This window comes from Urocitellus parryii, chromosome 1 (genome assembly GCF_045843805.1).
Source record: "Urocitellus parryii isolate mUroPar1 chromosome 1, mUroPar1.hap1, whole genome shotgun sequence".
In the NCBI taxonomy this organism is placed as follows: domain Eukaryota; kingdom Metazoa; phylum Chordata; class Mammalia; order Rodentia; family Sciuridae; genus Urocitellus; species Urocitellus parryii.
In genome coordinates this window covers 103,578,835-103,604,162 of record NC_135531.1, presented here as the reverse complement: position 1 = coordinate 103,604,162, position 25,328 = coordinate 103,578,835, and the positions used below count along the sequence as shown (strand labels likewise).

The window sequence follows — 25,328 nt, the reverse complement described above, 5'->3', positions numbered from 1 at the left end:
TTTTATTCTGATTTTTGTGGCTGTGTATAATTTCTTTTTGAAAAGTGCATGGAATATCGTTTAGCATTCCATTCGGCTTTGGCTTTTATCATGTAAGAAATGCTGGTGGAAGCCATCTTCTGGGCCAGGCTTTGACACAATGCTACTCTGGCTACCATAGTGGATCAGAGAGACCTGGTGGTTGTCTTCATGGGGCTCATAAGAGAGACACCTGAGTCATGGTCTGCCGCGACCCCTCGCCAGCAAAGGAAACACAACACAGGATTCTTCCTTCAACAGTTTATTCAGGCCTTTGTTTTGACATGTCTTTTAGCTTGTTTCTCTCCCTACTCCCGTGTGCCCCAGCCTTAATAAAGCAGATAAAGCCCCAATGCACAACTGCCACGTGGACTTTTCCCATAGGGTGCCAAGTCACAGTGTGCCAACTCATTCTGATAAGGAGTTGTTTGTCACAGACTACAGCAGAGACCAGCGCCATCTTGTAATGGCGGCCGCAGTACACAGAAAAGGCTCACCACAATGGTCAGTAGAAATGTAGGGGCTAGCCTGGTGCAGTGGCACAGGCTTGTAATCCCAGCAGCTCGGGAGGCTGAGGCAGGAGGATCATGAGTTCAAAGACACCCTCAGCAACCTAGTGAAGCACTTAGCAACTTGGTGAGACCCTGTCTCTAAATAAAATATCAAAAAAGGGCTGGGGATGTGGCTCAGTGGTTAAGCACCCATGGCTTCAATCCCCAGTACCAAAAAAGAAAAGAAGGAAGGAAAGAAGGAGGAAAGGAAAGAAGGAAGGAGGGAAGGAAGGAAGGAAGGAAGGAAGGAAGGAAGGAAGGAAGACAGAGGATAGAGAATGTGGAGAGGAACTCTCAGAAGCCCTGACCTGACCTGAGAGAAATCAAGGAACATGTCCTTGAGGAAATTATTTGTGAGTAAGGAGAGGGGAGAAGCCTGCAGCAAAGAGACGGATAACTGGAAGGGATAGCGTTGGCCAGCAAGTAAGAGACTGAGAAGGGTGTGGCAGAAGCCGATTCTAGAGAAGTGGATAAAAAACAGATCACACCAGGCCTGGAAGGGCAGACCAAAGGGGAATTTGTCTCTCTTACTATTTCCCCCTTATTTCATTTTTTATTATCCTTAGTTTTGCCTTGGACTAATTTCTGCCAGTATAATATTGGCTTTCTTGGATCAAGGAAGGGTTGGTTCTTACCTTTCTTGACATCCTCAGCTCTAGATGTCTTGTCAATGTTCTTTGGGTTGAGCATGCCAACCACAAGAAAAATCATTAGCAATCAGGACATAATTAAGAAGGAGATAAAAATCATGCAAGAAAAATCTGTGCTTTTTTTTTTTTTAACTTTCCAGTTTATTGAAATACAAATAACAAGTATCATCTCACCACCTTAAGAATCTTGACATAGGGCTGGGGATGTGGCTCAAGCGGTAGCGCGCTCACCTGGCATGCGTGCGGCCCGGGTTCTATCCTCAGCACCACATACAAACAAAGATGTTGTTCCACCGAAAAACTAAAAAATAAATATTAAAAATTCTCTCTCTCTCCCTCTCACTCTCTCTTAAAAATAAATAAATAAATAAATAAAGTATAAGAACTCTATGCTGAGTCTTGAAATTTGCATAGTTTAAAAAAAAAAAAAGAATCTTGACATTTCAGAAATGGAAGATACCTACTCCAGGAAGCCTTCCTTGACTTCTGTCTTTGCTCTGGCTCCCAGGGGACATAAAATACCGCACTGCAGTGACATTGCTGGTTTACTTTACGGAAGATGAGCCACCTGAGGAACATCTGCCTTACTTGCCTTGGTTTCCCCAGCTGGTAGCTTGGTTTCTTGTACATTGTAAATATTGATGAATCAGTGAAAATAGAATCTAGAAATGAGTCACGTTATCTCTGTTTGATAATGATGAAAGCAAGGCTCCCCACAGGCATCCTCAGCTGACCAAGAACCTCATTGCTTAGCAAGGCACACACTCTTCCCCATCTGTATGTAGGTAGGAAAATCAAGGCCTAAGGAAATAAAATTCCAAGCCAAAATTACACAGAAAGTCAGGCCAAGGGCAAAGAGTTAGAGGATATAGCCAGGTGATTCATTCAAAATTACGAAAACCACCAGCATTTGGTTTTTCAGTGCTGGGGGTTGAACCCAGCGGCTCTTTACCACTGAGCCACACCCCCAGAGCTATTTATTTATTTATTTTTTTGTTTTGAGGCAGGGTCTCACTAAGTTGCTGAGACTGGCCTTGAACTTGTGATCCTCCTGCCTCAGCCTCCCAAGTGGGATTACAGCGTGCGCCGCCATAACTGACCCAGAATTGTTCTCTGAAGCCAGCCAGTGCCCTCTGGTTTTCTCCTATATATGAAAGAGAACTACGCTCCCTGGCATGTTTCTGCACATTATTGTATCCCTGGCACACAGTCCACTGCCAGGCACCTACAGCCCTGAGCTCTTAGGGACGGAGACAATGTGGCTACCTGGTTTTGTATCAGGCACTCCACCAGATGGGCTGTTGGTTCAGGCTTCTGTGGCTGATACTAAATCCATACAAAATCCAGCCAGCGCCACCCTCTTGCCAACCCCTCTCAGCCAATCAGGGTCACCCCACAGCCCAGAGTCCATCACAGCTGCCTACACAGCCCAGACCCAGAAGAGAACCTAAGATCTGCCCCTCTCTTTAGAAAGAGCCTTTGGATGATTCTGGATGGATGATCAAAAATGTCCTTTCAATGCCGATTGTGAACAAGAAGGAAGAAATTGTTGGGGTGGCCACGTTCTACAATCGCAAAGATGGGAAGCCCTTTGATGAAATGGACGAGACCCTCATGGAGGTATGGCGTGCCGGGAGGTCCTTGCAGCTGGGATTCAGAGTCTGCTTGCGGCCAGGTGTGGCTTTCAGAGCTGCACATTGCGACAGGAAGGCCACCTGAGGCAGCCTCGACCACCACCTTCTTTACTCTCGCTTCTGCCCCACATGTCACCAGAGAGATCCACATTCTGCTTTCTGTAAAATTTTATTTATTTATTTTTATATACGTATAACAGCGGGATGCATTACAATTCTTATTACATATATAGAGCACGATTTTTCATATCTCTGGTTGTATACATAGTATATTAAACACCACATATTAGAGCAGTTTTAGGTCCATAGAGAAATTGAGCAGAAAGTACAGAGTTTGTATATAGTCCCCACATAGGCAAAGAAGGGTCCCTTTTTGGGAAGCTTTTACATATAAAAATGATGCTTAATGTCTATTAGTGCTTTAAGAAGGCGCATTCACACCGTTGTTTTACCCTGTAATCACAACAGCTCTGCATGGTGGGCAGCACACAACCCCTGTTATAGCCCAGTAAAAAGAGTCCCAGGGGAGTCTTGCTCTAAGAGTCAGGATCAAAGCTGGGTGTTCTGTCTGATTCTTCCTTTCTTTCTTTTCAGTCTTTGACTCAGTTCCTAGGCTGGTCTGTCTTGAATCCCGACACCTATGAATCTATGAACAAACTTGAAAATCGGAAGGATATTTTCCAAGACATTGTAAAATATCATGTAAAGTGTGACAATGAAGAAATTCAGAAAATCTTGGTACGTAATATTCTTTACTTGTTTTCATCTTAGTAGAGACTAGCAGAGTTGAAGTGAGACTTGAAGTCCACAAAGGCACAGCTTGGGTGTGGGTTCGCTCAGCCATGTCCCTCCAGCTTAGCACAGAGATGTGGCAGCCCTCAGATGATGGATGGATGAGTGCCCAGAAGGTGGTGCGTACTAACAATCTTTGTGGCCTGAAGACAGGTATCCCTTGCAGGATCATCTCAATCTGGGGCCTGACCCTGGCTTAAGAGCTTCTAGAAACTCCACTTTTCACTGTATCCAGTGTTGACTTGGAGACAAGATCAACCAACATAGCCCCTAATATGAGAAGAAGATTTATCTGATAGACCAATGGACCAGGGTCAGTTTCTCAGAGCCTCACTCTTTGGTTAGCTCACAGAAGACCCAAGAAAGTCACAGAAGAGTTTAGTGTGCAAAGAAGTAGTTCACAGTGAATAATAAGTCCTCGCCACTTTACATTTTATAAAGCAAATTCACATTTGGGCTCTTTTTTGATGCTTGCAAGTTATTAGTCCCATAAGATGGGCAGGATAAAGGTTTCTATTTTTATTGTATAAATGAAGAAATCAAGGCCTCCAAAGTGGAAAGAACTTGTCCCCAAATCACCTAGACTGTGAATATGTCTCACTTAACCTTTATCATAATAATGAATAAAATTCTCTACCTCTCTTATGAATGGGCTATCTCAGGAGGTGATGAGCACCCCAACACAAGAGTTATCCACATAAACACTGGATGACATGTATCGGGGATGCTGTAGAGAACATTGCTCCCTGGAGTGGGAAATTGGACTAGATGCTTTCATGGATATGTGAGAATTGTTGATTCATTGTTCCTGAGGTTTTGGTCTTAAAGAGACCAAGATCTTAATAGCACACTGAGTTAGCCAAATGGTATTGGCTATGATGCCCAGCCAAGCTCCCAAGACCTTGGCTTATAGATAGACCTCTCAAGTTGAAAAAAAAAAAAAAAAAAAAAAAAAACAGAGGTCAGTATTCTCAAACGAAGTTTCTTAAGCTGGGAAAATAATGTAACAAATTGATCATTTAATACCAATAACTGGTATATTCAGAGAACAAAATATCCAGTTTGGATCATTTTCCTCATGGTTGGCTTGACTCAGTTCATAAGTTTCAGACAAATGATGGATATGTAGATCCTATGGAGGTGTAGCCTAAGTTAACCAGTTGAAAGCTAAGAGATTTTACTCTGGGCCAAGAAATCAGAAACAAATAACTGGGTCCAGGTTCCCTGCTCCTCTGGCATCTAGGGAATAAGCCCAGAGAGAGAAGAAACTAGCCTCAAGTCAACCAGAAAGAAAGTGCCGGGATCATGGCCAAGCCCTCCTTACTCTCAGTCAATAATTAAAACAATACAAATATAACAGAATTATTTTATTTTGGTGCATCCTATGTGCCACATACCATGCTAAGTGCTTAATATGCATTATTTAATTCAGTTGTGCATATTTTTTTAAAAAAAATGACTCTGTGGCTGGGGATGGTGGTACATACCTGTGATCCCAATTACAGGAGAGGCTGAGGTGGGAAGATCACAAGTCAGAAGCCAGCCTTTGCAACTGAATAAGACCCTATCTCATTAAAAAGTAAAGTAAAATAAAAGGAAAGAACTGGGATGTAGCTCAGTGGTAGAGGACCCTTGGGTTCAATCCCCAGTACTGGAAAAAAAAATAATAAAAATTAGAAAAAAAAATGACCTTGCACAATTGATATGTGCTGTATGTGCTACACTGTCCGATTGCACAAATTTTAACTTACTGGTTAAAGGCTTTAATTATCCCCATTTTATAGGTGAAGAAACTGAGCTTCAAAGGCATTTGATAATGCAGAGCTCAAATTTGGATGCAGGTCTCCATAGCGCCAAAGCCTGTGACTTTGAATTTGTTCACCAATGAATGTTGAATGGCAGTTTCTTTAAGTGGGTGGTTCTGATGCAAAGGAAGGGCAAAAATGGAAATGGAAAAGTGGAGGCATATCAAGTTTTCAATATAATAACATTTCTTTTTCTCTCCTGTTTTGGGGCCTGGCAGAAAACCAGAGAGGTATATGGGAAGGAGCCATGGGACTGTGAGGAAGAGGAGCTAACTGAGATCCTGGTAAGAGGAGCTGGAACAGAACAGGCCCTGATGTGTTATCTGCTCAGGGTGCTCCTGAGCGTGTGTGTGTGACTCTCTACAAAGCGTGTTCCTATCATTCTACTCTGATCCTCCCAGGACCCCAGGATGGAAACAGGGTGGTGGTGGGTGGCAGGGGGACCCAGGAACACTTCCTATCCCCTAATCCCTTGACTCCATTCCTTTTACAGCGGGGAGAGCTGCCAGATGTAGAGAAATATGAAATTAATAAATTCCACTTCAGTGACTTGCCCCTCACAGAACTGGAGCTGGTGAAATGTGGGATACAGATGTATTATGAGCTGAAAGTGGTGGAGAAATTCCACATTCCACAAGAGGTGAGATCAAAGCAAACATCTGTGATTTTCTGTTTTTTGGGGTTTTTTTTCCCCTTGCTTAGGAAAAAATAAATAAATAAAGATCCCTCCATTTGTAAAGTACCTTTAAAAGAGTGTGCCCTCAGTGTTTGGGGTTTAAAGCAGTCGTCATGTTGCATGGTTGAATTTTTTATTAGAAAAGAGACACGCTGTTCCTCTGAACTTGGGATCTTCAGAGCTTTGGTTTCTTGCAGTGGGTTCCGAGCACTGCGTTCTGAAGGCAGGGAATAAATAGATATCTGACTGGGGTGGGAAACGTGGGCTAAATCCATTTTAATCAGGGCTCTTTCCCTGCAGGATTCCTTATGAGTGTTCACTGAGTCTGGGTGATGGGGACTGGCTAAGACAGTGGGATGGGAGGTATGCATGGTCTTCAGAGTTTCCCAGACTTTCATTAAATAATGGTTCTCAAAGTGTTGCTTCAGAGTACATCAGCACCATCTGAGAAGTTTCTCTCTCTCTCTCTCTCTCTCTCTCTCTCTCTCTCTCTCTCTCTCTCTCACACACACACACACACACACACACACACACACACACACCCCTAGAACCGATTTTAATAAGCCCTCCAAGGTAATTTTGATGTTCTCACAAATTGGAGAACCACAGGATTAAAGAACCCTTTTTGCTGCTGCTGCTGCTGCTGTGAAGCACCTGTTAGTATCTCTGAGGACAATTGCTCTCTGAGGCACAATTTGGGAATCACTGATGGACGCTCGACCCGCAGGATAAGGGGAATGATTCTCTCTTACTTTGTTTCTAGCAACAACAGACATCTTCATAGCATGGAGCAAAGTGCTTTCATAGCATTTCCGCATCTGTTGCTAGTTCCCACCTCCTAGTGTCTTCTAGCAATGGAGAGCCCTGGGCACCTGGGCAGGTGTGCACTGTCTCGCTGATGTGGGTGTATTCGCAGGCCCTGGTGCGGTTCATGTACTCCCTGAGTAAGGGCTATCGCAAGATCACCTACCACAACTGGCGGCACGGCTTCAACGTGGGACAGACCATGTTCTCCTTGCTGGTGGTAAGCAGGGCAGGCCTGGTCCGCAGGGTGAGAGGATCTGCCTGGGCTGTGGGCCCAGGTCATGTGGGACAACCTCATGCAGACTCCATATGGCAGTGACAGCATTGTTATCCTCTACTGCCTTTTAAGAATTCCAAAAGTAGTACATGCATAAAAGAATCCCAAGAATAAATAAATGTAACAAATAAAACATGATAGGAAGCTGCAGTCTATCCCAATCCTGGTCTGTTATTTGGAGATAACCAAGGCACAAGTCCTTCCAAATTTTCTTTTTGTATACACTTGTATACACACACACACACACACACACACACACACAGAGAAACATGCACACCATTTATTTTGTTCATAAGCAATGGGATATTATTCTGTTTTTCATTTGAAAATGTATATTATCACATTCTTCCATTTTATAGGTAAATCATACTCTTTCATTATATATGCATACATACATATAAAACACATTTTCTATTATATGCAACACACCAATTTTACCATTTTAATCAGTTTTGCATGTATGATTCAGAGACATCAAGTACATTCACAGTGTCGTACAACATTTACACTAAAACTTTTCATCGTTTCAAACTCTATACCCATTAAATAGTAACTGCAACTCTCTCTATTCTGCAGTCCCTGATAGCCCCTATTCTGTTTCCTATCTCTATGAATTTGACTACTCTAGGCCTTCATGTAAGTGGAATCACACAGTATTTGTTCTTTTCTGTCTGGCTTAATGTCTTCAAGGTTCATCCATGTTTTAATTTTACAACTGCATAAAATAGTCATCCTTGATATCCATGGGTTTTGTTTTTTTTCTAGGACTCTCCTCCCCACACATACTAAAATCTGCAGATGCTCAAGTCCCTTATATAATGGCACAGTATTTCCATATAAGCTGCACAATCCTCTTATACACATCAAATCATCTCTAGATCACATTTAGTACCTAATAAAATAGAAATATAAGTGGCTGGGCATAGTGGTGTGTGCCTGTAATCCCAGCAATTTAGGAGGCTGAGGCAGGAGGATCACAAGTTCCAGGCCAGCCTCAGTAACACGTAGCAAGGCCCTAAGCAACTTATGAGAATGTGTCTGAAAATAAAATATAAAAAGGGCTGGGGATGTGGCTCAGTGGTTAAGTGCCCCTGGGTTCAATTTTCAGTACCAAGAAAGAAAGAAAGAGAAAGAAAAGAAAAAAAAATGCTATTAAAAATAGTTATTATGTTGTAATGTTTAGGGAACAACTACAGAAAAAAGTTAGTATATGTTTAGTACAGACAGATTTTTTAAAATATATATTTTTGGTCTGTAGTTGGTTGAATCCACAGATGTGGAGCCCACAGGTGCAGAGACAGGGATGGTTTTTTGTTGTTGTTGTTTAAATATAGCATGATTTCTTCACCCAGCACCCAACTGTGGGTGTGGACATTGTTTTCAATCTTTGCTGTGACAAACAGTGCTACTGTACCTTTGGGGGACAGACCTTCATGCATTTGTATCAGTACTTTGGGCTCAGAGGGTTCCAGCCCATTATCCTTCATTGGAAAGGGTTCCCCATGCAGGGCATGACACAAGTCTGCTCGGGCTCACATTCCCTGTCCTCATTCCTTTCCCTTCAGGGCTGGAAATGTCAGGCCAGAGCAGGTGCTGGAACCCAGGGCAGGCATTCTAGCCAGGCCACTGCCAGAGGTGACAAGGACACAGCTTAAATCTGGTTTATTCAGTAGGATCAAAGTCAGCATTGCCTCTCCACAACCCTTCCCCAACCCTTCTCCAGCCTCTTCTCCAGCACCAGCAGGAACAAGGGTTAACTATGTGGAGAAGCCCCAGGAAAGGAGGATTCCTCCGGGCTGTGCTTAAACCAGTAGACCAGGTTTGGGAGGTTTGCTTTACCCGTCTGGCCACTTTCATAAACTTTCCAAATCCTGAAACCGGATGGTTCCAAGTTTCTCAAAAATCATCCAGAGCAACACCCGTGGTCCACCCCCACTGTGCAGACTGGGATACTGAGGCCCAGAGGCGCATGAACCCAGCTAAGGTCACCTAGTAATAAGTGGCCAGTTCTCCCTGTTTGCCTGGGATCATCCCAGTTTCAGTATGGAAAGTGCAACTTCCTGGAAAACTCAGCCTGCGGTAAAGCTCTGCTCACCTCAAGGTCAGAACCATGTCGGTCAGCGCCAGGCTTTCCCCGCAATCTGCCCTCTCAGCCCTGCTTCCAGCCCCCACAACACAGGAGTGACTTGTACCTCTGATTGCCCTTCCAGACAGGAAAACTGAAGCGATACTTCACTGACCTAGAGGCCCTGGCCATGGTCACTGCTGCCTTCTGCCATGACATTGACCACAGAGGCACCAACAACCTCTACCAGATGAAGTGAGTTAGCCCTTACTGGCTCCCCGCCCCTCCCCAACCCTCACCCCAGGATTTATCACCTAGGTCTTTATGATCCCCGGGCTGGGTGACCAAGGAAAAGGCCCACTGTCCACATCTTCCCACTTCCTCTTGCCCTTGGGATCCAGCTCTACTCCTATGATAGACAGAATAATGGCCTCCTAAAGATGTTCACATCCCAAACCCCAGAGCACGGAAATATGTTATGTTGACTTACATTCAAAACAGGCTTGCAGCCAGGTGCGGTGGCTCACGCCTGTAACCACAGTGACTTGGGACACTGAGGAAACTCAGTGGAGAATTGCAAGTTTGAGGCCAGCCTGGGCAACTTAGTGAGACTCTGTGTCAAAATTAAGTTTTTTAAAGGGTCGGAAGTCAGTGGTAGAGCACTTGTCTAGCTTGTGCAAGGACCTGGATTTAATCCCTAGGGCTGGGGGAAAAAGAAAAGGTGGGAGGGGGACTTGGCTGATGTGGTAAAGGAACTTGAGGAATAGGAATGGTCTAGATGGATTCCTTATAGTCCAAAGGGTCCTTGTAAGAGGGAGGCGGAAGGTCAGAGAGGAGAGAAGATTCTCCCCTAGGGTCTCCAGAAGGAGGCCACCCTGTGGACCACTTTAGACTTCTGAACTCCAAATCTGAAAGACAATCCATTTTTGCTGTTTTCAGACATTAAGTCTGGGGCAGTTTGTTACAACAGCAATAGGAAACTAGGAGATTAAACTCCCGTGCTCTCCTCCTCCCCGTCCTACCTGCTGACCTAATCTGAGCCAAGATGTTAGTAACCGATAATGTTCATTCATTCACAAGTATTCATAATGCTTCTCATGTAGTTGGTGAACTACGCTGGCCAAAGGAAGTACCATGGTGAGCAGAACACATAGTGCCTGTCCTCATAGTGCTTATATTCCAGCCTGCCTCTGAAGCACAGTCCTTGAACTGTCTTGATGGATCCTTCTGATCACCACATGGGCTGGACAGAGTAGGGGCTAGTGTTATCCCCATGACACTGATGGAGAAACGGAGGCCTGTAACTCACTAATAAGCACTAGGGTTCATTCTTCTGAGTCTTTTCAATAGTCCACGCTGCTCCAAGGGTGGAGATCGTGTTTACAGTTTACACTGTGGGAATCCAAGTATGGAGTGTAGTGCTCATCACATAGTAAGTGTTCAACAAATATCTATTACACTTAAAAAATGAACAAACACACTGCTGGAGGGAATTCAGTGGCTTCCCCTTATGAATGGAGGACTAGGGCTTTGCTGATCTTCAAAGCATGGCCCAGTGCCAGGATGAATGGACAGCTTCAGGGGATCCATAAATCTCTGCAGCTGCGTGTGGTATGATGTGGGTTTGTGACGTTTTCTGAGGGTAAGGGTCTCCACTGCTCAGCAAATTCCCTAAAGAGTCCATGAGCCAGACTAGGGTCAGAATCACTTGTGGAGAAAAGCTAAAGGCAGAGCCAAGAGATTTGGTATTTGGTCCTAATTTTCCCTCGTCTCACTGTGCAAGGACCCACGCAGAATCCTTCTCAATCTTGAACTTCAGCCGTTCTACTTGTAGATTTAGAGGTGTTGGGACTGGATCATAAAGTCCTTAACCTCCATCTTGACCCTTCCATGTTGACTTTTTCTTTTTCTTTCTCTTTCTCTCTCAGATCCCAGAACCCGCTGGCCAAGCTCCACGGGTCCTCCATCTTGGAAAGACATCACTTGGAGTTTGGCAAGACACTGCTGAGAGATGAGGTAGGACGGGGCTGAGGCCTCATCTCAGAAGGAGCCTGAGCGCACCCAGGCAGCCTCCTTGCATTGGCCTAGGCTGCCATGAACTCCCGCCATCTAAGGTGACCACCGGGAGGTGGCTTACTAACCGCCAGCATCGTCTCTCACACCTCCCCTCTGGTTTTCTCTTTAGAGTTTGAATATCTTTCAAAACCTCAACCGCCGGCAGCATGAGCACGCAATCCACATGATGGACATCGCGATCATCGCCACGGACCTCGCCCTATATTTCAAGTTGGTATTTTTTTCTCACTTTCATAACAAGAAGACCAATGATTATAATAACAATAGCAAACGTAGTTCCAATGGATCTTTATTATGTGCCAGGCCCAACACTATAGCCCTGTGAGTTATCATTCCTCTCATCCTATGTATGGGGAAACTGAGACCCAGGGTAGGAGATTTGCTAAAATCCAATAGCAAATCAGCACAGTCTGGGTTAGAGCCTGTCTTCACTCTCAGCCATTAGTTTGGCCAAGTGTGTCCATTTCATCAGTCCCCATATGAAATGAGCAGTGTGAGCAGCACAGGTATGTCTTAACCTAAGACTTGCTTCCTTTAACAAACTGATGTGTTTCGTAGGAAGAGGACCATGTTCCAGAAGATCGTGGATCAGTCTAAGACATATGAAAATGAACAGGAATGGACACAGTACATGATGTTGGAGCAGACGCGAAAGGAAATTGTCATGTGAGTTGAGGCGGGGCTAAGCCCTGACCCTCGACAGCTAGGGTCGTGAGGTGGGAGGCTGCATGGGTAGATCTTGCTGCTTTTAAAAGATCTGGGACATCTTCCATTTTGGAGGCCTCCAGTTTATTGGGGAGGGGGCAGTTATTCCCAAACCAAATAGCACAAGTTATAATAGAGGTTTAGTCTTTATTTTAGCACTAAAAATATAAGAAACCACATCATTTATTTCTCTGTACACAAAAAGTGTAAAATACAGGATTTGGGTGGCAAAGTGATATGACTTTCAAGTTTTTTTTATAAAACAACAACAAAAATACTAGGCTTCTGTGATTCACCTCTATTGATGAGGAGGTGAGAAGTGAAAATTTGTGATCTTTTTTGCAAATATGTAGCCCAGGCCAAATGGTTCCTGCTTCTCTTTGATGGGTTCACAGCATCGATATTGGTAATCAAGAAGGGTCTTAAGGGAGGATCACCAGGTCCCAAGGAAGCATTTCCTTGTTTATTCATCCCCTGATCCTTCTGTGGAAGTGAGCTGTGATAAAGTCACAGCACTGCAAATTTCTCCACAGAGGAGAGACAGCCACTGGGACAGGGAAAGGAGGGCCAAGATGCTCCTGCTGCAGCCCTTTAGTTGTCCAGTCAGGCCTCTAGAAAGGTCCCCTGATCCTGGGGAGCAGCGTGACCAGCTCCTACTCAACAAGGGTGCAGATTCAAGTTGGGACTGCTCCCAGGAAGACCAGGAGCTGCCCCACCAGACATTTCAAAATGGTCCAGCAGAAGAATTGAATCCATTGTAAGATTGGGAAGTTATCTGTTCTCCTAATTAGGTATTCATTTAAAGTGATTCCAAGAAAAATACCTACTGTGCTTTGGAGGAATGAGGAAGCTGATTCCAAAACTCTCATGAGGAATATGTACGCAGAAATCGTCAGAAAGTTCTGAACTAGAGCAGTAATAAGGCAGGTTGGTCCTAGGCATGGTTAGTTGTCAGGTCAATGGAACACGCTTGAAAGACCACGCGTGTGCTAAAGTGGATCTCCTACTGACAGAAAAAGCATAAGATCATAAAGGGCACTGGGACAACTGGGTGGCCTGTACAACAAAGTAAATTCCAGACAAATAAAGACTTTTTAAATAATAAGGGAAAGAGAGAGACAGGATGGGGAAAGTATGAGAGAATTAAAAAGAATAATTTCAGATGCATTTTCCTAAGTATGGACTGTAATTCACATCATAAAAAAATAGGTGAATAGATTTGATGGCATAAAAATTAAGAATTTCTGCACAACACACACACAGAAATTCAAGGCCAAAGTCACAAGGCACCGTGATAAGCTGTAGAAAACATTACAACACTTCAGACAGAAAAACAAACAAACAAACAAACAAACTCATCTCCTCAGCAAAGTGTTAATACAATTCAAGAAAGACTAACCCAATCAAAAATGGACAAAAGACATCCATTTGGGTCATCAAACAGATGTTTCCAGAAAACTTGTTTTCAGAGGCATGAAAAAATCAATGAAAAATGATGACCTTACTCCAGAGAAGTTCAAAACAGAACTGCAACAAGTTGCAATTTCTTACCCCTCCTCTTGGCAAAGATGAAAATGTTTAACCCACGGTGTTGGCCAGAGCCAGGGGAAACAAGCGATCTCATTCACTATGGTGGAAGTATATGGAGGCATAGTCCTTATGGAGGACAACTGAACATTACCATCAAAATTGCAAATGACCCTACTCTTCAACCCTTGAGTCCCACATATTTCCCACCAGGCATTCTCTTACATGTGCACCAAAGAGTGCATACACACCAGGTGTGGTAGTACACACCTATAATCCCAGCAACTCAGGAGGCTGAGGCAGGAGGATCAGAAGCTTGAGGCCTGCCTCAACAACTTAGTGAGGCTCTAAGCAATTTAGGGAGCCTCGGTCTTAACTTTAAAAATAAAAAGAGCTGGGGATGTGGCATAGTGGCTAAGTACCCCTGGGTTCGATAACCAGTATCTTAAAAAAAAAATAAGTAAATATATATATATATATGTGTGTGTGTGTGTGTGTCTGTGTGTCTCTCTGTGTGTATACATATACATAAAATATATATCTAAAAATATGTATATATGTACACACACATGATTTGTATTCCCAGAAAATATTGAAAACAACCTAGTACCCAACTGGTGCCCAAGTTACAGAAGTGACAGTGCTTTCATACAATGGAATGTCATACAACCTTTGCAAACAAATGATGTCATATAAAAGATGTGATGTTTAATTTCTTTCAAAAGCCAGGAGCAGGACTTCGGTTGTAAAGGCAAGGTAATCTTAAGCAGGAGTCTTCAGGCTGAGAAGCACGTGTTCCCAAGGGAACCCAAAACCTCCCGAACATGTATGGGCATCAATAGCTTTAAGGGAGTCGGTATTCTTCCTTAATACTAATCACCTGGAGAATGCAGACGCACAGTGGGTGGGGCATTCCCTCTCCTCCCACTTTAACAAAAGAAAATAGGTGATACTAGGTGGTAATACGAGGAATGGAACCCAGGGCCTGCAAGCATGCCAAGCAAGGGTTCCACCACCTAGCCACATGATAAGCCTTCATTTCACCCTTTCTTGTAGTGTATTGGCCCGGTGCAAAAATCTTTGGGTCATCAAACAGAGGTATTCTTTGAAATATTGGTGACTTTTAAAAAATTTTAATTTAATTTAATGGTTTCTTTTTTGTACTAGGGATTAAACCCAGGAGTGCTTTACCACTGAGCTACATACCCAACCCTTTTTATTTTTTATTTTGAGACAGGCTCTTGCCAAGTTGCTTAGTGGTCTCAGTAAGTTGCTGAAGCTGTTTCAAACTTGTGATCCTCCTGCCTCAGCCTCCGGAATTGCTTGGATTATAGACATGCACCCAGCCTAAAGTTTTTTGTTGTTTTAAAAGCAAAACAAGGTATTGAGAATGGAGGATTTTGTCCTGCGATATATGATGAATTGGCAGCATCTTTCATTTAAAATCATAGTTCCTTTAATAATCATAATTCTTTCAGAAAATATATCACTGCCCAGGGACCATAATATTAGAGCAAAGGCACATCAGAATAAGTACTGAAGGTGGCAGTTCCTGATTTTTTACAAACTTCTATCTACATTCTATAGCTACCTGTCTTAGTCAGCTTTCTGTTACTGTAACCAAATACCTGAGATAATCAACTAAAAAAGAGGAAAGGCTTTGGTTTTTGGTTCATGGTTTCAGAGGTTTTAGTCCATGGTCTCTTGGATCTGTTGCTTTGCAGCTGTAGTGGCAAAATATATCATGTAGTATTGCATGGCAGGGGAGGCCCGTTCACCTCATGGTGGCCAGGAAGCAGAAAGCTAGGAAGAGGAAGACCCAGGATACAAATTTCCCTTTAAGTATCTGCCACCACTATCTCTCTTCTATCCTCTGTCTTCATGTCTGTCTATCTAATATACCTATAAACCTGTTCCTCTGTCTATCTCTACCTTCCTTAGAATTAAAAATAGAAAAGAAAATAAATGAAAAAACTTAAAAAAAAAAAGATAGAGTATCATTGGGACACACTCTAACATGCTTATTTGAGTTGAAAAATAAAGTCAACTTCTTTCTGAGAGAAACAAGCCTGATTTGGTTGCTTTAGTGACAGTGAAAGGCTGGCATTTCCTATGATGTTGGATGGCAAACATTTTCATAAATTAAATAAGTGAAACCTGCAGCTTCCAAGTCTTGAAGAAAACACAATTGAAATTCATCACAAGATAAAAGCATTTTATTAAAAAGCACTGCAAATATATATTAAAATTAACATTTTAATTTATCTAACCCATTCTCAGTGTCTACAGCTAATCCAAGTATTGCTGAGAAAATTTCAGGGGTGTCATATGAAAAGTCTTGGCTAAATCTTCATGGCGTGCTTCCCAGAAATTGAAGCAATAAAAGATTCTTAAGCTTTCTTTCAATTAAATGGAAGGAGAACATAATTGAATTGTCAGCTGATAGGTCATTCAACATAATGATCACAGTATAATTTTTTAACAGTTAACTTGGAAGAATTCAAAGAATTGAGTGATATTGTTATAACTAAACTCCATTTTCAGGGGTGTTAAGTACTTGCACTTATAAAAATGAAAAATGGGCATAAAATAGATGCTGATTCTATTTCAGTCTAGCGATAAGAAATATTCATTACTTAATTGATTGTTATAAAATAACTTTGTCCTTCAGGGAACAGTGGCTTATGCCTGTAATCCCACTGACTCCGGAGGCTGAGACAGGAAGATTCCAAATTAGAGGGCAGCCGTGGCAACTTAGGGAGACCCCTGTCTCAAAACAGTGAAAAGCCTGGGATATAGCTCAGTGGTTGGTAGCCCCCGTAGGTTCAATTCCCAGTATAGAAAAGAAAAAGAAAATCCTATCTCATTAAAAGATAAATTCCTAAAAACAAACTAGTTTTGAGTTTTAATAATTATTATAAGAATAGAAAATATATTTTGGTGTTTTTTTAAATTAATTTTGTAATAACAAAAATTCTGAACACTTAAAGGCTTATTGTCAAAGAAAACAATCTTAATTATATAATTTCAACTAATGAATGTATTCAGTTACAGATAAGTAAGAAAGGGTATCAGTGAAAGATTCTCTGGCATATGTTTGCATACATACCGCAGACACACACATCCATACGCATGTACACACACAATACTAGGACCAAATTCTATGGGGGAGGTCAAGTAGAACTGTGAGTTTACAGAGAAGACCTTGTGCATATGTTTTTTTTTTTTTTTTTTAACCATGGATGATGGGTTAGTATCGAATTGCTGTACTCTTTAGATTCCTTTGGACCTAAAGAATGATGTAGCTATGCATGGTGGTGCATGCCTGAAATCCCTGTGCCTCAGGAGGCTGAGGCAGGAGGATCTCAAGTTTAGGGCCAGCCACGGCAACTTAAAGAGGTCCTGTCTCAAAATAAAAAATAAAAATAAAAAAATAAAAAATAAATTAAATAAGTGAAACCTGCAGCTTCCAAGTCTTAGTGTAGCTTCCAAAGTCTTCCAAACCTGTAGCTCAGTGGTAAAGCACCCTTGAGCTCAATCCCTTGTACCACACACACACACACACACACACACACGCACACACACACAATCACACTGGCTGATGTAACGGTTTTATTTTTAAATGTCAGTATTTCTAATAGGGCATAAATTAGACCTTTGATAAATATTTGAACCTGTGATAAAATAGTTTAAAAGGTACAAGAACGTCAGCATTTTTTCAAAAATGTTTAAGCTAAGCATGTTCAAAATGTTGAAGAACTAGAAAGCAGGGTTTTGCAACCTCAGCACTGTGGACGTTTTAGGCCAATAACTCTTTGCTGTGGGGGCTGGTGGGACGCTGAGCCGCATCTCTGGTCTCTCCCACTAGAGGCCAGGAGCAGCCCCTCCTCCCCAAGGGTGACTGTTGATTATTTCCTGAGAAGCACTCTATAGAGCAGTTTGGGATCCATCCATTAGTTGTATAATTAGAACTGCTTTTGTCCCGGGTAGAATGGGACAGTCATACGCTAGGGGCTTTGGTGCCAGACAGCCTGGGTTCCAGCCTTGGCTCTCACTGTATTGGTGGTGGTGACCTTGAGTTGTTTACTTCGCCTGAGCCTCAGGTCTTCAGCAGCTCAAAGAAGATAATGGCCCAGCTCATGGATCTGGTTTTCCCAGTATGAGTCTGATAAGCCCCTCCATCCATGTGATTCTGATTAATATGACAAATTCAGAGGTGGGCATTCTTATTAGCACAATTGGAACTCAGAGCAGAGCATGGCCTGATCTCCACACGCCAATATTCCCTGCGCTTGTGCATGGCCCTTGAATCATGTTACATTTTGCAATCAAGGATGTAGATCAAGGATGAGGGCTGGGTTTTGCATCTCAAAGGTTCGAGGGTTCCTGGGCATTTCTGCATTCTAGCAGTTCATGGGCACTTCTCTTTTGAGACTCAGCATATCTTTTTCCGTATCCCACAGTCTCTCCCCTGACAGTACATATTTTGTGGGTTTTTGAGCTGGGGGTAGGAGGAGTGTTCTGCAGCATTGCTTAGGTAGAAGGTGGTGGTAGGCACTTCCTGTCATATAATAAGACATATGTATTTGGCCTTTGTCTCCAGTTCCTCACACAGAGTTCTTCAGACCCTTGGAATTTCCTGAGTGATGGGAGTATCTTTTGTTTTAATGAGGTCACTCTTGGCAAGACCCTAGGTAACTTCATGATGGGGGCTGGTCACCAGAAAGACCAGGCCTTTGTTAGAACTTGGTGTGTCAGCCCTGCCTCCAACCTCTAGGGAGGGGACAGGCTAGAGATGGAGTCATGCTCCATGGCTCATGGTGTAAGCCATCATGCCTGTGTGAGAAAACCTTCAGGAAAACCTCTGCACCTGGGAGTCTGGAGAACTTCTGGGTTGGCAGGCGCACGGAGGCTGGCATGTCTGAAGAGGGCATGGAAGCCCTGCGTGCTCCCCTTCTTCTGCCCCGCATCTGTCATCTGGCTCTTCCTGAGCTCCGTCCCTCATAGTAAACTGGAAAGGAGAAGTAAAGGGTTTCCATGAGTCTGTGAGTCGATCCAGAAAATCACTGAACCTGAAAGAGGATTATGGAGATCTCATCATCCCAACATGGTAGCCAAGGGAGACAGATATGTGGTGACCTGGGATGTGACACACAGCCAGCCTCTGAAGTAAGGGTGGGCTTCAAGGCCTGGGCCCTTATACCTATGGAGTATAACTCCCGGTAGTTAGGGATTGAATTGAATTGTGAAAAAACAGAAACATTCTGAGATGTCCTAAATTTAGTTATAAGGTGAGGGATGGGGGAGAGGAGAGTAAGAGAACCTATTCAGCTAACAACTTCAGCCAAATCAACAACAACAACAAAATACCTTCTCCATGTTGCTAACCAGGTATAGGAGTGCACACCTGGAATCCCAGTGATTCTGGAGGCTGAGGCAGGAGAATTGAAAGTCTGAGGCCAGCCTGGGCAGCTTAGAGAAACCTTGTCTCCAAATAAATAAAAGGAAATAAAAGAGGCTGGGGATAAAGCTCACAAGCAAAATGCCCCTGGGCTCTTTCCCCAGTGCAGCAGAAAAACAAACAAACAAACAAACAAACAAATCCTATCTGTTCTGTGTTCCTACATATATTGAAACCATAACTCAAAACCTGGGGAGAATGACTGTGAAAGTGCCATCACATTCTGCTTATATCCCCAAGTGAGAAGCAAGTGCATCTCCGTGCAGACTATTCTATTCCCAAACTTTACCCACTTCACATTGCCCACCCCTCTTATCTCTAGCCCATGTGGGTTACAGAGCTTTCAATCCCCCAAATTAAAAAAAATACTCTTTACTCTGGCCACACACAATTTCCAGCTTCTGCTGGTAGTAGTGGGAACTTGTCCCAGAACCTGACCCTTTTCCTGGCTAACATCTGTCATGGCTCAATAAACCTTCTTATTTCAGAGATCCCTTGATCTGTAGTCTTGGTTTTACGTGAGGAAACCCCAGTGGTCCTTCCGGTGCTTTATCTCGGAGTGCTCATGTCATGAGCTTCCTGTAGTCTGACGTCCACGCCTGACCCCTTGATGTGTCAGGAGCCAATGGACAGCAGCTGGACTCTTGCACAGCAGTTTCTCATGTTGGTCGCCCTACTTCAGTGTGTTTAGTCTTGGGCCAGGTTGCCCAGGAACTCTAGAGAAAGGGTGTGGCTGCCCAGGCATCTCCAAGCCCTTTGGTGTCTCTACTTAATTCCAGCTTTTATTCTTTATCTTCCCCCCCTGAGTACTGGGGATTGAACCCAGGGCTTTGCAGACATGCTAGGCAAGTGCTTTATCCCTGAGCTACATCTCCAGACCTTTCTTGTTTGGAGACAGGGTCTCTCTATAAGATGCTGAGGCTGACCTTAAATTTGTAATTCTTCTGTGACTCTTTGGGATTACAGGCATGTGCCACTGTGCCTAGCTGAGTTTCCTTCTTAGGTGCCATGTCTACCTGGACACTTCTATCACCACCTCCATGTCTTGCTTAGACTTTGCAATGACTTCTTTGCTGGGCTCCCCAAGTATGTTCAGTTCCTTCTGCAGTGATTTTGCAAATCTGACCGTGTCACTCTTCTTCTCAAATGCACAGTACCTTTTCCTATTGCCCTGAAGATGCAGACCTGCCCCTCCCTCTGCCCAGGCCCTGCTTAGGCTGCACCTGCACATCACTGGGGCCTCTTTCCCATCGCTCCCTCCTGCTCACCGAGCTCCTCCCACCGCTCTGACAGTGCCAGGCTCCCTTCACCAGGTCTCTGGCCCCAGGCATTCTCTTTGTCTAGAATGCATCTAGAATTTTTCCTTCATTCTGTCTCTACCAAGTTAATGGTTTCACATCCTATAGTTGTCAGCTCAAGGGACACTTCATCAGGGAAACCCTCCTGACCTCCCAGGTCCACATTGTCATCCTCAAGAATGGACCCCCTTTCCTTGGAGCATGCGTTTTTAGGATAAATGTGCAGGTCCCCAAAACATCTGCAAGCTCTTTGAGTGCAGGGACTATGCAAACTCACCCCCACGTGGCATCTGGCACACATCTCTGCACAGGATGGATAGATGGGTGCTTCCTGTGGTCTAGCTCCTGATGGTCCCCTGTCCCCATGCTCTCCACTGCACCTCTGCCATGGTATCCTTTCTTCTGTCCCCATCTTGGGAGTGTCATAGTCAGCTTGAGCTGCCATAAAAAATAATCATAGACTGGGTGGCTTGAAGAGTAGACATTTATCTCTCCCAGTTCTGGAGGCTGGAAGTCCAAGGTCAAGGTGCCTGCTGAATTGGTTCTTCTGTTGTTGTTGTTTTATTTTCCGGGGTGGGGGAGGTTGCTGGGGATTAAACCCAGGGATACTCTACCCCTGACCCACACCTCCAGCCTTTTCATTTTTCTGTTTTGAGACAGGGCCTCACTAACTTGCTTAGAGCCTTGTTAAGTTGCTGAGGCTGCCTTTGAACTTGCAATGCTCCTGCCTCAGCCTCCTGAGTGGGTAGGATTACAGACATGCACCACCGTGCGCGGCCAGAGTTGGTTTTTGCTGAGGGCTTCCTAGCTGCAGACAGCTGCCTCTGACTGTATCCTCACGTGGCAGGAAGAGGAAGCTCTGAGGTTTCTTTCTCTTCTTATATGAGCACTAATCCATCATGAGGTCTCGACCCTCATGACCTCATCTAAAACGAATTACCTTCAAAGATCCCGCTTCCTAATACCACCACATTGGGGGTTTGGAATTTTATATAAATTTGGGGAGACTCGAGCCTCAATCTGTATCTGTGAGCTCCTATGCACCCCCAAGTTCCTGCTCTACTGTCATCTCCTAGATGCCCTCTGGGCTGAGCCAGTGGCTCTCATTTTTGGATTTGTTCTTTTCGGTGACTGTGAGCTTCTCCACACCTCTCATTCATGCCCAGCCTAGCATCCAGGGCTCCAGTTCATGTTCAGCGATGGTGCTGCCATGAATGTCATGCCTGTCTTTAGGGCCTGAGGTTTCTGATTGGCTGTTCGGGCACCTAGGTGTCTGCCCCCAACCCTCTGCACACACTGAATCTCTGTCTATAAAACAGTTGGGTGCGTTTCCCCATCTCTGGGGGTGTTTTTCATGTGATCTCTTTTGTCAAGGAAAACAAACATCCAATGCTCCCCTAAAGCCACATCCGTAAACTTAATATGTGAACAATGACAGTTACCAGGAAGACAGAGACTTTTGCATGCATGGCTGAGCATGATTGATTTAATCTAGTTGCTAGTGAGCCTCACATGTCCATGACACATGACCCTAAGCATAGGCCATGTATTCTGCTGTCACTCTAAAGCATGAAGGTGTTTCTAAATGTTTGCATTTCTGAAAGCTGAAAGAATTATGTGAATTTTTGAGGCTCATGTAATTAAAGATTTTATTTAAACGTCTTAATACTTGATGAGTGACTTTTTTTTTACAGCCTCCCAGACTAGCCTCTGTGAAATGTGCCAGGTTCAGCTGATTGATTGCAAAATCACTCAAGCAGCAAGTTAAATCCAGAGCTCCAGCCTCCTTTAACTGTTCCCTCTCCTCTGCCCCTGCCGGGCCTGCAGGTCTCACCTATGGCGCTCCCTGCTGCAGACAGGTGCTGCTGCAGGTCAGCCCTGTAGCCCTCCTGCTGCTGCTCTTTCCCACTTTCTCCTTTCGGCTCCTTCCTCTGTGGGCTCCCAACACGCCTTCCTACAGCACAGCTCTGAGGAAGTGATGGTAGGCTCTGGACCCTCCTCTACTTACCAGATATAGGGCACACATGTGGCTCTGGATTATCTTCTCTGAAATGCCTTCTCAAATTTCTGCCCCACCTCGTGCTCCAATTCTTTGTTTCTCTCCCCCCACCCTTTCATTTTATGTTCTCTCCACCAGTTTTGGAACACCTGTCCACCTTTCCATCAGTGAGAAACTCTGCTGAGAGTTCACCTCGGGACCCTTTCTCCCACCCACCCCTTTCTGCTCTCCTTCACACACAGGGCCCTTGCTCTGCCGGTCCTACTGCTCTCTACCCCATGCCTATTCAACAGGGTGGAGCCAAAGGTGGTTCTTGAGGGGAGGAGGGGAAGATCTTAGATGTTACAATGGTCTGTGGCTATCTGAGCAGATATACAGTGTATCTGTGGAATTAAGAGTTCATAGGGCTGGGATATAGCTCAGTTGGTAGAGTGTTCGCCTCACATGCACAAGGCCCTGGGTTCAATCCCCAGCAACACACACACACACACACACACACACACACACACACACACACACGAGTTCATGGTGAGGGCAATTAAATATATATATATATAGGATCTTTTGCAATTGGGGCAGGGGACAGAAATGAGAAAAAAACGTTGAGAAACATTGCTCTTCATGTTCAGCCAGGGAGAGGGATTCTGCAGGTGTGGTGAGATTTAAATAAAATCGATGGAGCCCTGTGTGGTGGGGCACACCTGTAATCCCGGCACCTCAGGAGCCTGAGGCAAGAGGATCACCAGTTCAAAGCCAGCCTCAGCAAAAACAAGGTGCTAAGCAATTCAGTGAGACCCAGTCTCTAAATAAAATACAAAATAGGGCTGAGGATGTGGTTCACTGGTCAAATGCCCCTGAGTTCAGTCTCTGATACCACCCCCACAAAGTAAAATAAAATTAAATTGATAGTTATTCAGTGCCTAGAATGGTGCCCACTGCATAGAAAAAAACACAATATGTGTTTATTGTGCACATACGGTGTCTGGGCACTACACAGAGATTTTTACATATAAAAATTGTCTTTTTTTTAAAGAGAGATAATTTTTTTAATATTTATTTTTTGGTTTTTGGTGGACACAACATCTTTATTTTTATGTGATGCTGAGGATCGAACCCAGTGCCCCGCGCATACCAGGCGAGCGCGCTACTGCTTGAGCCACATGTCATACTTACCCTGTGAGGGAACTACCATTATCATCAGACAGGCTTAGGGAGCTTGGTTTCCTGGCTTAATGTCAAATCTCTGATAACCAAGAGGCAGGAATAAAACCTCTGTCTGACTTCAATGCCTGACCCAGGACCCAACAGGGAAGTGAGCCCTGTCCTCACAACAGGGTGAAGTCACCTACTATTGGGGGGCAGAGAAAGAGAGAGCAGTGACTTACCCATACATGCAGCCTGAAATTGCCTTGATCTGATGGAACTCCCCTGTGTGCCCAGGGCCATGATGATGACCGCCTGTGATCTCTCAGCCATCACCAAGCCCTGGGAGGTGCAGAGCAAGGTATGGGCCCCTCCTGACCCAGAGGCGGGGAGCCCGTCCTGCTGACAGCAGGTAATGAGGCCTGGAGTCTCTCAAGTCTGACCCAGAGTTCAAGCACCTTTGCTCCAGCCGCCTCTGCCAAGACTGAGGGAATTTGCTTTCTGTTTTTTCCAGTGACCATAAAAAGTGGGGGTGGCAGGGCAGAGGTGGGTTTATCTTTTTTGCTAAGTTGGAAACACAAGTGGGGTGGAAGCAGGGACAGGATTGGGGTTGGGGCTCTGACCTGGAGTGTGTGTGTGTGTGTGACAGCGTCTATCTGTTGCAGGTGGCTCTACTGGTAGCGGCAGAGTTCTGGGAGCAAGGCGACCTGGAGCGCACAGTGCTGCAGCAGAGTCCCATTGTGAGTAGACAGGGGACGCTGGCTGATTGCTAGGCACGTGTGATCTCATCCTGACCCAAAGACATAACCCCTGGCATAGAGATGCATGACCTTACCCTAATGCACGGCGCCCAGAGGGTCCCTGATGGCCCTCAACCTCATTGCCTGAGAACAGGTTAGAGATGCAGATTCACAGGCCTTCCTTCCAGAAGCTGGGGGGGGGGGCAAGCAATATGTGCTCTGATGAGCCCTCCTGTTGAAGGACCTTGTTCTGGTGCAAGTGTCCTTAGCTCACTCAGCTGCACAGAGCCTGAGAAGCGGACACCACGACTTAGAGTCTTGTCACTCTTTCAGTGCCAACAGTGTAGGGGTCCACCTCCCCTGGGCCTGTGCTGACAGTGCAGAGTGAACAAGGGAAGACTTCGTGAAGCTGTGAGTCTGACACATTTGAAAGTTCCCCAGGCTGGGACAGTCAGTTGGCTTCCTGGAAGAGGTGGGGAGGCCAGACACAGGGTGTCTCAAAGGCTCTGAGGGCAGAGCTCCAAAGTAGAGGAGAGTTTGGAGAGGAGGGGGACAAATCACTCATGGGGGAAACAACTAAACCAAGAGTGTGTAGGGGTGAGGGGCCTCCCTTAGGAGAGAGTGAGCAGGAGGAGCAGGTAGGGTCATGAACGGGAGCCTTGAGGGCCAAAAAAGAGTTGCAGTTCTTGCTGGGTGCAGTGGTGCCTGCCTGTAATCCCAGGGGCTGGGGAGGCTGAGGCAGGAGGATCTCAAGGTCAAAGTCAGCCTCAGCAACTTAGCAAGGCCCTCAGCAATTCAGTGAAAGCTCCTTCTAAATAAAATATTTAAAAAGGGCTGGGGATGTGGCTCAGTGCCTCTGGGTTCAATCCTTGGTACCAAAAAAAAAAAAAATGTGTATAACCATAATATAGACAAAAACATGCATACATGCATATAACCCAATATCTTCACCACACTCACAAGATTAATAATTATACTTTAATATCATCCAATCCTCAATCTCTGCTCTTTTTTCTTGATGGAGAAAAAGAATTCAGTTGATTTGTTCAAATCAGGACCCAGTCATGGAACAGACTGTCCCCAGTATTATTCTATTAAGTCTCTTTT

The 25,328-nt window shown here is 44.5% G+C and overlaps 1 protein-coding gene across 2 annotated transcripts in view; it reads left to right on the top strand.

The window, feature by feature from the left end:
* Pde6a (phosphodiesterase 6A) overlaps positions 1-25,328 on the top strand; it is a 70,390-nt gene that overhangs the window by 40,635 nt on the left and 4,427 nt on the right. For both annotated transcript variants that reach the window (XM_077796728.1, XM_026384413.2), the window contains 11 exons: positions 2,690-2,839; positions 3,448-3,591; positions 5,669-5,734; positions 5,944-6,090; positions 7,043-7,150; positions 9,418-9,527; positions 11,201-11,288; positions 11,458-11,558; positions 11,907-12,014; positions 23,779-23,842; positions 24,147-24,221. In XM_077796728.1, the coding sequence (XP_077652854.1) occupies positions 2,690-2,839; positions 3,448-3,591; positions 5,669-5,734; positions 5,944-6,090; positions 7,043-7,150; positions 9,418-9,527; positions 11,201-11,288; positions 11,458-11,558; positions 11,907-12,014; positions 23,779-23,842; positions 24,147-24,221 (1,161 nt within the window). The remainder of the gene's footprint in view (positions 1-2,689; positions 2,840-3,447; positions 3,592-5,668; positions 5,735-5,943; positions 6,091-7,042; positions 7,151-9,417; positions 9,528-11,200; positions 11,289-11,457; positions 11,559-11,906; positions 12,015-23,778; positions 23,843-24,146; positions 24,222-25,328) is intronic.